This window comes from Meles meles, chromosome 1 (assembly GCF_922984935.1).
Source record: "Meles meles chromosome 1, mMelMel3.1 paternal haplotype, whole genome shotgun sequence".
Classification (NCBI taxonomy): domain Eukaryota; kingdom Metazoa; phylum Chordata; class Mammalia; order Carnivora; family Mustelidae; genus Meles; species Meles meles.
In genome coordinates, this window is record NC_060066.1 from 132135475 (window position 1) to 132152521 (window position 17047).

The following is a 17047-nucleotide window of genomic DNA, read 5'->3' on the forward strand; positions in this document are numbered from 1 at the left end:
TATGGGTACAAGTTATGGAAATGGTAAAAATAGGAAAACTCAATGTAGTAGAAACACAGTTTAACAACATATATACGAGTTGGTATGTGTACATATATATGCAAATACACACATATGCATACATATATACACACACAAAACATGGTTTATAGTCACTCATTAAAAAATACTTATTGAACACCTTCTTGTGCACGGCACATATGTATAGGTTCACTACCAATTCCTAAAAATATAAATTGGCATAACCAACACTAAAATCCTCAAAAATTGGGCAGTTAAGAGCTTTATATGTCCTCAAGAATTTTCAACACTTTAAGTAAACATAGAACAATCTGACATAAATTCTGGCAAGAGGAAGATGTAAAATCAAGTCAAATAATTGGTTGATTCTGTCCCCATCACTCAGTCATTGACTTAGGAGAGTTTTCTAACATACTGCAAAAGCAGAAGAAGAAAACAGAAGATTAGTACAGTGTGTTCTTTCATGCTACTTTAAGAATTTATTCTATTCCCAAAGAGTTATAAGACTAAGATATGGAAGGGAAAACAAGTATTCTCAGCTGGGCTCAGATCATGGTTTATTTCCCAACAGCAGGGACCAAATCATTGTTCTATCCAAAGTGGTCAATTTTGGCCACTAGAATATAGAAAGAAGCTTCCCAACTGTAGGAATAACAGGGTTTGATGACAGATCTCTAATTCAGAAAGAACATGTGTTCCAAAAAGTTAATCTGAAGCACAAATAATGCTTCTAATATAGGATACAGTTTTCCATGGAAGCTATATCGTAAATGGTGTTTAATTTTTCATATCTGACCTTAAAAGCTTAGGTACTTGAAGTTTAGGACTTAATGGACTCATGTGATGTATACCCCAAAACGCACTCATTCAACAAACACTGACCTTTGGTCAAGGGCAGTTACTCTAGGCTCTGAGGATACAGAAAATTGTTTTTGCGAGAAAATGAATCTTAGGATCAGGGATATACTTTAACCCCTACTCCACACTGGTGGACATTTAGGAGTCTGTCTTCATGATGAGGATGTGAGGGAGAAGACCCTTGTTAAATCTCTTCACTCTTGTTTCTATATGTATTAAAGGAAGGCACGTCTCTTGAGCTCCAAAAGAAAAAGTACGTTACAGCAGTCACTTTAGATAGTCTAATCTGGAGAATAAAGGGTAATTTCCCACAAGGAGAACAGATGCCAGGAACGTGGGCTTCCTAAGACTCATCATTATTTATAGCCAGATCATTCTTAAGTACTCCTAAGTGGATATTGTCAGTGTACATATGTGCCCATGTATATGTGTTTCACCCTTATAATCTTAATGCCATAAATATAAATTTTCAAAAAACTAAAACTTTCTCAGGGAAGCTACCTCTGAACCTCCAAACTAGACAGAGTCCCTGTGCTCATAAAATTCTGTATTTTTCTCTCACAGCATTTATGACTATATTAAATAATTAAGCATGTAATTGTTGAACATCCTCACCCCCTAGGTTGAAAGCTCCATGAAGCCAGGGGTATGTTTGCCTTGATTGCTGGTGTTGTCTCAATACACAAGCACAGTACCTGGGACATAACTGGCACTCCATAAAACTTCACTGAATATATGGGAAAGTGAATAAATGATAATAAGTGAATAACAAAGAAAAGACTGTATTTGATAACATGATATTCATCTACTAAATGTTTATGTATTTGTATCTATAAGGCATACTTTAGCATATATAGATTTAGTCTAAATACTAGGATATAGTAAAAACAATCAGAAGTAGAACAAAGGGATGTATTGTATAAATGTCTATTTCATAAAAGTGAAATGAAAGATAGTTTGCCATAATGATGCAGAGATGCACAAAAACAGAACAGAAAACCCATGAAGTGTGAAAGTAAATGGTCTGGAATTAAAATCCCAGCTCAGGTAATCATTATGGTGTGTAACCTTTGGCAAGTTACTGAGTTTCAGTGTCCTCATGCACAAAATGGGGGTAGCTCACAACATCTAGGTCCTAGGATCATTGTTAAGCTTTAAATAAGTTAGTATGTATAAAGTGGTTAAAACATTGCCCAGCACAAAGTAATCACACAATAAATGTTAGTTAAATGCACTGTGATATTATCACTATTACTACTACTATAAGAGCAGTACATTTAAAGTACGATGTAATTTTGGATAACTCATCAGAATTATATGTCTCTTATTAGAGTAAAATTCACAGGGTGGCTTATAAAAAAGTGTCTAAGAGAAACCAATAATGATGGGAAAATAATTCAGCTGCACAAATTCTTTGCTAGGAAGGAGGATAGCAATGGGTGCTTATAATTAAAATAGTAATACCAGGAGAAATCTGGTTCTATTCTTAGCAGTATGTCTGTATAAACACATTAAATATTCACAAAGACCCTACAAGGTTAGTACCGTTATTTTATTTACAACTGAGGACACTAAGCATAGAGAGGTTAATTAAATAGCCCAAGACACATAGCAAGAAAGGGGAGTCATCAAGATTCAATTCCGTGCTGTCTTGCTCTGTAGCCTCTTGATACAAGTATGATACCATAAATTTCTTCACTCATCCATGCACCAAAAAGTTAAATTGCTTAGTTACTATATCCTAAGGATTGTGTTTGGAAATATGGAGAACTTAAGATACAATTACCTTCTTTAGAAGCTCATAGACTTGCCAGGAATAAATACAAGTAACACCTAGTAATCTGCCCACATACAGATAGGAGAGTAATGAACATTTATTATGTGTCAGGCACTTTGCTAAGTGTTTTACATTGATTACCAATGCTAAATCAATTCTTACAGCAACTCTACAGAATCAGGTTCGATTATCATTTCTGTTTTATAGATTTAACAAAAACCTGAGGCTTAGCAGGATTAAATATAGACCTTTAATTTCTTTGCTATACTGACTCCAATGTTTTACATTCTTTAAGAATTCAATTAGAACAATATGGGAAAACAGGATAAAGAAAGAGGACTTCTCGCCTGCAGGTACAGGGGGTGGGGGAGCGGGGCAGGCATCATTTTGAGTTGCTGAAAAATAAACAGCAGTTCATTCTTCCTCTAGAAGAGGAAGGACATAGCAAACAAGGAAAAGTATACACAAAGTCATGAGAGTAAGAAATACCCAAGAGGGGCACCTGGGTGGCTCAGTCAGTTAAGCATCTGCCTTAGGTCATAATCCCAGGGTCCTGGGATTGAGTCCCGAGTAAGGCTTCCTGTTTAGTGGGGAGTCAGCTTCTGCCTCTGCCCCTTCCCTCCACTCCTGCTCTCTCTCTCTCAAAGAAATAAATAAAATCTTAAAAAAGAAAATACTCTATAGTATTCAGATAACAAAAATAGCTCTAGATGAGTGGAGAGCAGGAGTATTAAACATGGGGAGTTGGGAGATGAGTCTTTATATAGGAAGCTGGCATCAGACTGAAGAGCTCTTTATATGTCATTCAAAGGAATTTGCACTTTGTTGTACGGGAAATGAGGAACCAAGGAAGGATTTTAAGAATCTGAGTGAAGAGATCAAATATATACACCTTTATGAAATAGTAACTAGCAGCAAGGTAGAGTTTGCATTGGAAGAAGTGATTACAGGAAGATGGCCCAAACCCTTTTCAGCTACAAAAGAGATTAGGGTGAGGTTTCATAAAGAAAATATTATAGAGGCACCTGGGTGGCTCAGTTGGTGAGGTGTCTGCTTTCGGCTCAGGTAATGATCCCAGGGTGCTGGGATCGAGCCCCGCATCAGGCTCCCTGCTTGGCAGGAAGCCTGCTTCTGACTCTTTCTCTGTCCCCCACCCCTCTGGCTCTCTCGCTCTCTCTCTCTCTCTCGAAAATAAATAAAATCTTGAAAAAAAGAGAAAATGTTACAACTTATGAATATAATTCTCAAAGGCTGCTATTACATAAAGAATTTTTTTTTTGAAGTTAAACTGGTTGTTTTATTCTGTCAGAAGTAAACTGTCTTTTTCACAGCCTTCTCTTAGGATTAAGGAGATTTGGGTTCTAGATTTACTCTGACTTTTAATTACTGGACAACTAACAGTATCTTATAAAGCAGCCATTTGCTCTTATTTGGAAAATAAATGAAACTATATTTTGTAATCTTCAAAAGAAATGCTACAACAAAATAATGTATCATGTTTTCAAAAAGTTCTGTTTATTAGCAAACTGAGGTTCTTCGTTCCAAAGATATTTCTTTATAATTTCTGAAACTAAAAACTAAATGTTCTTATTTCAAGATGCACGACTGCTAAAAAGATGAGTGACCGATGTAATTTGAATTTCACTGATTTCACACAGAACAAGTGAAGGATAGATTAGATGCAATGTCTTACCCAAAATGGTTGAAAGAAATAAGTCAATTCAGCTAAGATTCTCTACTGTTGAGAGTCACAGTGAACAAAAAGCACTTCCAAAGTTCAGAGAGCAACTGTATTCAAGAAAGTGTTCATTAAAAGTTTACCTTAGTAATAATCCTGTAAGTAATGAAAGTTTCAATCGTAGTAACATGGCTTTCAGGTTCATCAACTGTTATGAAGAGATCTTTCAAATCTGGCTCATCTTCAAACTTGACTTGGTTTATCATCGACAGAGGGGATGTTGGCATCACAGGGCTGAAGGAATTCATGTCCATCAGTGAGGCATCCTGAGGAATAAAACACATTCAAAAATTAACCTCTCCAGAAGAAACAGTTTAAAATCCTCTTTTTCTTAGAAACCATGAATACTAATGACATATATCAAGAACAAAAAGGATGACTGGACTCCTGGTTAGATCTGCTACATTGAACATGTATTTTTATCTCTTGTTTCCTATTAAAATCCCACTTTAAGTTTACTTTCTGGGTTGTCTCTGACCTCAAGGTTGCCAAGCAGAATGGAGGAAGAGATAGCAAGGGAAAGTCTTGCAGACTAGATGGGAAGATGGCCAGCCCTCTTCCCTCTGTTGGCCACCAGGATGCTGGCAGCAATGTGCAAAATTCCACACAGCGATCGGAGGGTTCCTCTCCCTTCACCATTCCGAGAAAAGACTAACAACAGTTGCAATCCCTGATGCATTAGCCAGGTCTCTGCCTAATCACCCTGCAGTGAAGCTCCTCCCGTACATGCTGAATATCTCCTCCACTTTTTATTACCTGATGTAGAGACTACAAAATATCTAAATACGCAGAAAGCCTCTGATGTGGAAGACTCACAAACAAACAGGGGACGCGAAGCAGTTAGAGAACAGAACGCTTAGAAAAAATAGATGAAATCATCAGAGATAAGAATGATATCTAATTCATGAATAAAAACAGGAGCTATATTCTTAAAAAATTCAGAGAACAGCAGCAAGACAATAAAAAAGAGGCTCATGAAAATTGAAATATGATAATAAGATAACAACTCAACAGGAAGTTTGAAAGCTAGAAGTCAAGAACTAAGCTGAATTAAAAGAACAAGAGATAGAAAAGGAGAAGGAAGTGTTTTTAAAAATTAAAGGATCCAGGCAGGCAATGCCTTAATAAAACTAACTCCATAAAATGAAGAAGGAAAAATGGGCTTTGAACTGAAGTGTTTCCAGGCTGACAGGGTCTCTCATACCTTCTCAAAATGAATGGGGCCTTGGTGGGGTGGGATGTGTTCCTGCAACCATCCATTACCATGACATTTCATAGTAGATCTTAGCTTCCAGAGGGAATATAAATAGGTAAAATACAATAGGACTCTCAGGAATGAGAATGGCTCCAGATTTCTCAATGGTACACAGGCAACTAAATGATAATAAGACATCTTCCTAATTTTGAGAGAATATCTTCTACCTAGAACTCTAGATAGCCAGACAAATTGTCATTCAAGTATACACATAGACTAAAACCATCTCAGATATAAAGGATACCCAAAGCTGACTTCCTCTGCACCCATTCTTTGGAAGCTTCTTTAACTTTCCAAAATAAGGGCACAGAGCAAGAAGAAATAGGATCTAGGGGGTGCCTGGGTGGCTCAGTCAGTTGAGCATCTGACTCTTGGTTTTGGCTCAGGTCATGATGTCAGGGTTGTGGGATCAAGCCCAGCACAGGACTCTGTGCTCAGCAGGAAGTCTGCTTGAGATTCTCTCTCTCCTTCTCCCTTTGCTCCCCCCATCCTTCAAATAAATAAATAAATCTTAAAAAGAAGAAGAAGAAGAAGAAACAATCTAAAAACAGCAGAGTCAACAGAAAAGAGTACCAGAAGAAATTCTTCAAATGAGTGTGAAGGAATGTTCCAGATTGATAGCTTTGCAGCAGAACTAGAGAAATCCTATATAGACCTGGTCAGAAAGATTAGTCACCAGGGAGGCAAGGAGATGAAGAATGGAAAAAGGATGAAGGAAGAGAGGGAAGAAGGAAGGAGGGACAGAAGGAAAGACCAGAGGAGTCAGCAAAGAAAGGAGGAAAATTAAAAAAAAAAAAAAAAGATGAAAGGAAGAAAAAGGAAGGGACGGAGGGAAGGAGGGAGGGGGGAGGGACGGAAAAAAAGAGAAAGAGACGGAGGGAGGAAGAAGGAGAGAGGCAGGGCACAGAATATGTGATATTTTTAAACATAAAGAGAGGAAGCATGTCATGTTAGATTCTGTAGATGAACCGAGATGGGTGCAGAGAAGCCGAGATGGGCACAAAGCAAGAGTGAGGGATAAAGAAGGAGAGGAAATGAATGAAGGAAGGAATAAATGAATGATGAATTCTCAAGAAAGCAAAAGATGTACAAGAATGAAAAGGTAATCCTAGTTCACTATATGGCTTGACTGTGAACACACACAAATTGTTCTTAATCCTGAACTTAACTAAAAATGGTGATATAATTATACTGATCAGAAGAAAAATACAGGTACTGTGTGTGTTTGAGAGGAAGAGACATTGCTTATAAAATAGCTTTAAAAATTCAACTCCTCTGATGGAAAAAAGGAAGATGAGCAACTGTTCCAGACTGAAGAAGACTGAAGAAACATAATAGCTAAATACAACATGTGATCTTGAATTGGATTCTGTACTAAAGGAGGAGAATCTTTGCTTTTTCTCTCTGAACTATGTTATTGGGACAAATGGAGAAATCTGAAGGGTCTGTGGATTAGAATGTAGTATTGTGTTAATGTCAGTTTCCTGATTTGGGTATGTATACTGTACTTTGGTAGGAGAGTGTCCCTGTTTTTGAAAAATATATGCAGGCCAATTCAGGAGTAATAAAATATCATGTCTTCAATGTATTCAACTAACTCAGAGGGAGAGAGAAAGGAAAATTGTGCAATGGCAGTCATTGGGAAATCTAAGTTCTTTGTGGTATTCATGCCACTTTTCTCCCAGTTTAAAATTATTTCAAAATAAAAAATATATTTATAGTTTTAAAAAGTCAAATAATTCTACAAAGTTTAAAATACGACAAAGCAAATTAAAATTTAAAGCAGCTTCCCATACTCCAGAATTGCTATTCCCAGTTCACACTCTTCAGAAGCAAATGTAGAACTCTATTAGCTGTTTTTGTTCCTTGTTACATTCCTTATTTCAAAATAACACATGTATTCCTTTTTTTCTTTTTCCAATTTTGACATTATCACTAGGTTTCCTCCTAAGGAGAATAAAGAGTATTTATTTATTTACTCAACTAACTATGTAAGTATAGACTCACAGATTCCAATGTTATTCAATAGGTTATAAGCCATTAATGTCATAATTTATTTTGATGTTAAGTGTCCACGACCTGCCTAGTGGGACCCCCTAGTGGCATCTGTGTGTTTCTGATTTGTCTTCATTATTCCTTGAGCACTGTACATAACATAACTTGGCAGAACAAGATGTTTCAGGTTTATCTTATATTTTCCCTTACCCGGCTATGGAATCAGACATTTCTCCAAGAAACTCTGGTTCCTTCTAGAGGAAACTGGAATTTGGAAACCAAGATGTGAATGATAGGAAATATATGTATAATACACATACACATACACATACACACACATGCAATACACATTTGGATCTAGATATATACAGATAGAAAGTAAATACTATGAGTTCACACCAATACCTCCAGTTACAATGACTGTTCCGGCCTTACCTCTTTCCATGTTTGTAACTCTTTTCTCCAGCAGAGAGAAGCCTGGCTCCCAGTATCCTGAAGATATTTATTAATGCTCAATCCCTCTACATGTAACCAATCTTCCAGCTAGGCCAACTGTCTCCTCAGCCCTGACCCCATGAACCAAGGCAGTCTTGTTCTTATTCACAAACACACTGGTTCACTCCTCAGCCCCAAGGACACTGGCTGCTTCCTTGGACATACCGTCTCCTCAGGCACTTTCAATAGTTTGTTTTTAAAGAAAGGGTTGCATGTTATTTTTTAATAAAAAATTTTAAATGAAACAAAAGGATAACATGCAGTAAATTCTACAAGTAATGTTTTATTCATATGCAAACATAAAACTAACAGTATCAATATGACATTTGAGTTATTTCTTCAGTAGTAATAATGACGTTTCCAACTCTCTGCTTTCTCTTTTATTTTCTATTTTTTTTAAAGATTTTATTTATTTATGTGATAGAGATCACAAGTAGCCAAAGAGGCAGACAGAGAGAGAGAGGATGAAGCAGGCTCCCCGCTGAGCAGAGAGCCCCATGTGGGGCTCTATCCCAGGACCCTGAGATCACGACCTGAGCCAAAGGCAGAGGCTTAACCCACTGAGCCACCCAGGTGCCCCATCTCTGCTTTCTCTTTTAGATACCACCTTTTTCTTCCAAAATTAAGAATATGTATAGATGTTAGAATAAAAAAATTTGTCTGTTGTTATGAACAGATTAAATTTAACCAACACACTTAAAGATGAATTCAGCAACAAAGTCCATCATAGCTTAGCAACAGTTAGCCAGTCCTAAATGGAAAAAAAAAAAATCATTACAAAGGAGGCTCAAACGTGGGTTCTAGTCCTTTCTCTACCACTGACTAAGCAAGTAACTTTGAACAATTAATTCAGCCTTTCAAGGTTAAATTGAGGACCTGGAGTTGAAAATTTGCAAAATCTCTCCCACCTCAAAGGCTAAAACAGTACGACTTCTAAATTTTTAAATATATAAAAATGTAGCAAAACCCCAATATTTTAAGACAAGGAATGCTTTTGTAGTACTAGGAATGAAAAAAAGACTGAAATCATAATACTGACTTATTTTCCCCCTGAAAACAAATCAACTTAAATCCTTTTGAAGCATCAGTAATATCCACAGCACTATTCTTAAGGCTCTTCCCACACAAAAAGTTAGTTCTGTGAACTATAATACAGCATTTGGGTAAGCCCTCAATGCAATAATACAAGAGATATTATGGTAAGACACACCAGTTGAAGAGGTAAGAACAATAAGGGTTGTTTAAATTAAGAAGGTTCAGGTTGCTGTGATTACAAAATGATTTGTGAAAAGAAAAACACTTAGGCATGATTTAGACCAAGGAATAGACACTTAACAGTTGTATTAATGAGATACAAAATAAGAGACAATAAATATCTTGCCATAAAGTTTATCAAAATAAATTATGGTATATCCCTATTAATAGGCTAGAATAAAGTCTATCCATGTGATAGAACACAATAAAGTGATTAAAAGTAATATTCTAGAAGTAACTTAGAATATAGTATGTTGGAAAAAGGGTCACAGTATATTATTAAAAGAAAATAACAGGATATAAAATTTGTGTATGATTAGATTCTTGGGTGTGTATGTGTGTTTATGTGTTTAAGACGGAGAAGGTAGGAGAGAAAAAGCGTGAGAGACAGAGGATACAAGCTTATAAGCTATACCAAAAAAGTTAACAGAAGTTATTCCAGGTGTTGGGATGGTTGTTGAATTTAATATTTTTCTATGAGTTTCTGCATTTCCAGATTCTAAAATAAACATATACTGAGAAAAAATATTAAAATTGTTAATGTCAACACTGTGTGTATGTTCAAAGGCAGTAAGAACTACTGTAATAAGTTAAAACAACTGTCTAGGGTCATTGGGACAAATGACCTTGGATGACACTTGATTTTTTTTCTTAACTGATCAAAGTTGCTTAATTAAATAGGAAATTTTAAAATGCCTGGGATCACATGGATATTGATTGTCAAGATAAATTATGGAATGCTAACACAATGAAACACTAAGGAGTCATTAAAAATGTAATTGAGAGCTTCCAAATAAATATGCAGTCAGCAGGTACAAAAATATCTCTGTATAGTATATATTGTATATAGTACAGCCACTTCATTAAGTATCTGTTTTTGCAATCCAAAGATTTTCATTCTTCTGGAAAATGGTGAAAAGCAAAAATAGTGCCCAGCAAAGGCTCTGCAGCCAGCCCTGAGAAAGGCGGGGGGGGGGGGGGGGGGGGGGGGGGCACCCCACGCAGTCAGAGTGGCGCCACCAAGCTCCTTCCCCAGGAACTACACTCACCATCACAGCATCAAACTCCACAGCTTGAACTGTGTCTGTGAACATCTGTGCTTTATCGCCATTTATTTTGTGCATCCATTAGCAAAATGCGTCCTAAGGTGCCAGAAAAGCCTAAGAGAAGTTGTGTTTGGGTCTGGGAAGGCTTAAAAAAATTTTCCATATAGATTAATGGTAACTGCTTCTTCTCTTTAATCCATTTCAGCTTACAAAATGCTTCATAGGAATGCTCTACTTTCAGATATGGGAGGGGTCCTGTAGCAGCTTTTTAAGCTGACAGATTTTAGTTTGACAGGCACACGTACTTTAAATTTCCCTGACACTGCACACAACCATGTGCTTTGGTATTCTTTGTAGTCACCCTCTTAACTCACCACAGCCCACTTTTTATACCTACTACATAATTTAGCATTCTATTTCTTCTGCTTAAAATGCATCCTTTTGTAGAGCAGGAAAGATCTGCATGAATTTACAAAGGCTCACAATTCCAATGAGCATAGTGTGGTGTCAAAAATACGCTTCGATATCGAGCAAAGGAAGAAAATTACAGGCTGAAATTTAGCAACATCCAAGATTCAGTAGAAGGATTTAAATTACTATGAATCACTCAAAAACATTCTCAAAACCTCAATAAAACTGACTATCCAAAGAGTTTTATATTCACTTCAAAAAAGGGGAGAGAAAATATAATGACAATGTTTAAAAGATTTACATTTGGACATGAATAAGAGAAGAAAATAAGCGTTTGAGAAGATCCACAGGAGCAATTAACCAAAAAAGCCCTCCATTTAACCTTTTGTGGTGGATGCTTTTCAGGAGAAATGGATCATTAAGATTTGTTCTTTCCAAACAAAGGTCTCACCTCCACAATAAAGTGTGCTTCTTTCTCTCATTAGTTATCTCTCTATCTCTTTTTTCTCTCTCTGCCCCCCTCCCTGAACTTTATTTATATGTCCACTCATTTTTAGCATTTGGATAGATGTCCATTATCTACTGGTCTTCTAGACAATGAAAGGACACCATTTCATTTTCTTTCTTCAAGAGATTAAAGCAGAAGGGAAATGATCTGTGTGGTAGATCTCTACTTCTTAAATAACATTGACTACCCTTCTTATAGCTAGCATAGTGAAGACACACAGGCACACACACACCAAAATCCTGGGATGGTTTCAAGCCCAGATGTGAACATAATATATAATGTGTAACAGTGAAGCCGGACTATTGTAAGAAGTCACTGTCCTCTACCCTTATTCCAAACCAACACATCCATCATGAGAGAAACCACTTAAATGACTTTACTGAGTTAAATGGACATTAGAATTGTGTTAGCATGACACTGAAATTTATTGACACAACCAATTACAAATTAAGAGTAAGTTTTCCTTGTTGCTACATTTGGTTTAGAATAAGCATTTGTTATGGGTTAAATTCTGCCCTTCCAAAATTCATAAGTTGAAGGACCTAACACCCCATATCTCAGAGTGTGACCTTTTTTGGAGACAGGGTCTTTACAGAGGTTTATTAAGCCAAAAATGTGGCCACTGGGGCGGGTTCTTATGCAACATGACCCACCGGTGTCTTTATAAAAAGAACAAAGTTAGACACAGATACATGTATAGAGGAAAGACAATGTTGAGAAACATGAGGAGAAGACAGCCATCTACAAGCCAGGTGGCTAGAGGCCTGGAGCAGATTCCATCCTCACTGCTCTCGGAAAGAACCAACCCCACTGACACATGCACTTCAGACTTCCAGCTTCCAGAACTGTGAAAAAGGTAAATTAATGTCTCTTGTTTCAGACCCCTTGTCTACGGTCCTTTGTTACAGTAGCCCTGGCAAACTGACAGCATTTCTTTCTTTCTTTCTTTCTTTTTTTAAATTTATTTGACAGATAGAAATCACAAGTAAACAGAGAGACAGGAGAGAGGAGGAAGCAGGCCCCTGGCTGAGCAGAGAGCAGGATGTGGGGCTTGATCCCAGGACCCTGGGATCAGGACCTGAGCTGAAGGCAGAGGCTTTAACCCACTGAGCCACCCAGGCACCCACTGAGCCACCCAGGTGCCCACTGACAGAATTTCTATATGCAGCATTGCACGCAATAAAAATTTAAGGAAGGAAGCAAGGGTGGAATGGTAGGAAGGGGGGATAGTATGATTACTGCATTTCATCCTTGCTCCATTCCTTCTTTTTCTTACACGTTCACAATCAGCTCCAGTAATTTCTGAGAAATGCTTTTGCCTCCCTCCTTTAATGATCTTGTATGGTTCCAAGGTTCTACTACGGATATAAATAAAAAACATCCCTCAATTTTAAAGCAAACAATGGCCTGCCAATATTTGAGTACTCAGGAGATAAACACCAAAAGAAACAGGTTAAAAGGTGAGAGACGACCTTTCTAAAAGGTGTCCTTCCTGAATATCTCTCACTAAAAGGCTACTTGGAAACATCTCATAAATATAACATGAATTACTCTTATAATACTAAATCATATCCACCATCTGTGCACAAACAGCTATTTTCTTTTTACAAGTAGAGGGGAAAAAATCAATGTGAGAAGTGTGATAAATCAGAAGAGTGGCATGAAAAGGCCACGCAAATAAAATTTGCTGATGCGCAAGAAACACACACACCAAGAGACATCTGGTAAAAAAGCAACTTAAAGTGGAAAGAGTTTGAGAAACTGTGTTATGAGGGACACTCATCCTGATGGGCCTAAATTTAGACTTACCAGCTGTGTTTTGGTTTACAGCCCCTTCCAATCTGCCTGCTTATAATAATAATAAAAAATCAGAAAGGCCTTCTGCGGAACACTGTTGAAAATGTGACTGGGGGAAAAGCCAGCCCATGTCATGTTCTATAAAGGGGCATACAACACTCTAATCTTATTTGACATAATTTCCAGGGCTATGTAGGATATATCCCCTTGTATGCATATATGATAATTGATTTATCCATTTTTCTGTTTCTAGCATTTCTATTTTCTAACATTGTTGCCTTGAATGTACTTGGACTTCCTCAGGTTTTGTGAACTATAAAGTTATATACTAATTATGTAATTTTTCACATCATTCTATCTGACAGAACATTTCCCTCTGTCCACCTCCCCCAAAATGTGGTATATAAAAAGAAAAATTCTCTGTAGTCAGGCAGAGACGTCATATCTCACCTTGGATCACAGAGGATTAAGGAGAGGATAAAAAAAAAAAAGAGGAATAAATGTGATATACACATCATCTGCTTGAAGACTTTGTATGAATATCTTAGGTAAACCACACACAACCCTGCTGAGTATGTTCTAATCCCTCCTCCATCTTTTTTTTTTTTTTAAACCAGATAGCAATACTCATGATTTTTGACCTCACAATAGTGAGAAAGTGACACACTTTCAGTAGAAACCATACTTTGATTTTGAATTTTGATCTTTTCTTGGGCCAGCGATGCACACGCGGCACAATACTCTTTCATACTGCTGGACAGTAGTGGTCCAGTTAGCCACGAGATCATGAAAGTAAACAGCCCAGACACTTAACACCACGTTATACACATACAATCAATCTGTTTTTCACTTTCAGGACAGTATTCAACAAATTCAGTATCTCAGGTGAATGAGATATTCACCACTTTATTATAAAATAGGCTTTGTGTTAGATGATTTTGCCCAACTGTAGGCTAATGGAAATATTCTGATCATGTTTAAGGTAGGCTAGGCTAGTTATGATGTTTGGTAGGTGAGTTGTATTCAATGTATTTCAACTTACAATATTTTCAATTTACCCCATCATATGATGTAACCCCATCATATGTGAAGGAAGATCTGTATATTTTTTTTGTACGTATGAAAATACTCTATAGTAAAGAATCACTTAAAAACTTATGGGGGGGGCACCTGGGTGGCTCAGTCTGATAAATGTTTCTCTTCAGCTCTGGTCATGATCCCAGGGTCCTGGAATGGAGCCTTGTGTCGGGCTCCCTGCTCAGCAAGAAGTACGCTTCTCCCACTCCCCCTTGCCCCTTCCCTTCACTTGTGCTCGCCTCTTCGCTCTCTCTCTCTCAAATAAATAAATAAAATCTTAACAAAAAAAGTTATAAAAGATGTGCTCATATAGGATAAGGTTATATTTTTTGATTACTGAAAACTATCCAGTAATTTTCTCTTAAAGTCTTCTCATAAAACTTAGAAATAAAAATAAAGTCCTGTTGACAATTTGTAGGTAGGGAAAAGTAAGTTAGTTCTAGATTTTTAGCATTTGTATTCTTTTAAGGGCTTTTTTATACTCAGACACAGACACAGACACACACACACACACACACACACACACACACACACACACAAATTGATGTTTTTATTCACCTCAGTAAATATCACTGCATACGCAAGCTAGGACAGATAAATAAAAAGTAAAATGTTAAGGCTAAAAGACAGGCAAGGCTCCCACATGGTGTGTCCTCCAAACCATTAGTACAGTTCTACGTATGCTTCACGAACATGTCATGTTACTGCATGCCAAAGATATTTAAAGCCCTTAATGTTAAATCCAAAATGACAAGTCTACTAAACTTGCCTCAAAATGAGTTTGGGGTACTGGATACACATATTAAACACAGTATCAGCCAGTTAGATCAGAATAGGTAGAGTATCAACCAGAGTAGGTAGAATAACTACCTATTCCAGATTCAGTGATGACTAAGTAGGACAGGGGCAAGCCAGGAAAAAGAATTACTCTGACCAGAACTGAAGAAGTTGAAAATATGTTCTATGGGCAGACAACACTGCAGACCCAACTTAGGAATATAATAAAATTAAAAATAAATAAGTAAATAAATAAATAAAATACATAAAAAAGTCCCTAAGGAGCACAGCCAACTGACTGTACACTTTAACGGACATGACTAAAATGGATTCTGACATACAGTAGATTATAACTACCCTCCTTAACCAAAGTTTCATCTTTGTAGATGGTTTCCAGGGAAAAGGTTGAGTTGTCCTGATATCAGCCACACCAATAACATTAAAGGCATTCCTAAGAGCCTTAATATATACTTATAATATATCAAGAAAACTAGTAGATAGTTAAAACAGCTGTACCAAGAATATCCTTTTCCTCTTTAAATAGCACTTTCAAATAACATGACAAATACTACATCTCATGAGTCATTCAACTGGGGAGGTATATCCACACACAAGGCACACTTTAGAGATATTGAGGGTTTGGTTCCAAACAACCCAAATAAAGGGAATATTGCAATAAAATGACTCAAATGAATTTTTTAGTTTCCCAATACATAGAAAAGACATGTTTACAGTAAACAGTCATCTATTGAGTGTGCAATAGCATTATGTACATTATGTGCAATAGCATTATGTCTAGAAAATGTACAGTACATATAGCTTAATTACCAACACTTCTTTGCTAAAAAATGCTGACCATCATCAGAGCTTTTAGTGAGTTGTAATGTTTTTGTTGGCAGAGGGTTTTGCCTCAATGTCGATGGCTGCTGACTGACCAGGGTGGTGGCTGCTGGAGGTTGGAGTGTCTGTGACAATTTCTTAAAATAAGACAACAATGAAATTTACTGCAAATATTGACTCTTCCTTTAACAAATGATTTCTCTGCAGAGTGTGACTCTGTTTGAAGAATTTTACCCACAGTAGAACTTCTTTCACAATTGGAGTCAGTCCTTTCAAGCCCGCTGCTGCTTTTATCAACTAAGTGTGTCATATTCTAAATCCTCTGTTGTCATTTCAACCATCTTCTCAGCATCTTCACCAGGAGTAGATTTCAGCTCAGGAAACCTCTGTCTTTGCTCATCCATAAGAAGCAGCCCCACAGCTGTGAACATTCAATCAGGAGATCACAGCCGTCCACTCACATGTTCAGGCTCCCTTGCTGCTTCTAGTCCTCTCGCTGTTTCCACCACATCTGCTGTTCCTGCTTCCACTGGAGTCCTGAGCACGCCAAGTCATCCATGAGGGGTGGGATCAACTTCTTCCAGACTCCTGTTCATACTGACATTGTGACCTCTTCCCATGGATCATGAATGCTCTTAATGGCATTCCTTCCCAGAAGGTTTCTGACTTACTTGGCCCCCAGATTCATCAGAGACATCACCATGGCAGCTACAGTCTTATGAAATGTATTTCCTAAATAATAAGGCTTAAGGAGTAGAAATCATTCGTCGATCCATGTGCTGCAGAATGGATGTTGTGTTAGCAGGTGTGAGAACAACAGTAATCCCACTGTCCATCTCCATCAGAGCTCCTGGGTGACCAGGTGCATTGTCAGTGAGCAATCATATTTTGAAAAGAATCTTTTTCTGAGAAGGAGGTCTCAATAGTGGGCTTAAAATATTGGGTAAACTTGGGGCGCCTGGGTGGCTCAGTGGGTTAAAGCCTCTGCCTTCTGCTCAGGTCATGATCCCAGGGTCCTGGGATCGAGCCCCGCATCGGGCTCTCTGCTCCGTGAGGAACCTGCTTCCTCCTCTCTCTCCGCCTGCCTCTCTGCCTGCCTCTCTGCCTAGTTGTGATTTCTCTCTGTCAAATAAATAAAATATTTAAAAAAAAAAAAAAAAAATATTGGGTAAACCATGTTGTAAACAGATGTCTCATC

At 37.4% G+C, this 17047-nt stretch overlaps 1 protein-coding gene across 2 annotated transcripts in view; it reads right to left on the reverse strand.

Moving 5' to 3' along the window:
• Positions 1-17047, reverse strand: part of SNX7 (sorting nexin 7) — a 100384-nt gene that overhangs the window by 70069 nt on the left and 13268 nt on the right. The window contains exons 1-2 of one of the 2 annotated variants that reach the window (XM_046024188.1): positions 7855-7874; positions 4478-4660 (exon numbers count right to left, since the gene is read on the reverse strand). In XM_046024188.1, coding sequence (XP_045880144.1) covers positions 4478-4648 — 171 coding nt within the window. In that variant the 5' untranslated portion in view covers positions 4649-4660; positions 7855-7874. Of the gene's footprint in view, positions 1-4477; positions 4661-7854; positions 7875-17047 lie in introns of those variants that run through there. The other variant, XM_046023469.1, reaches the window with a different exon arrangement.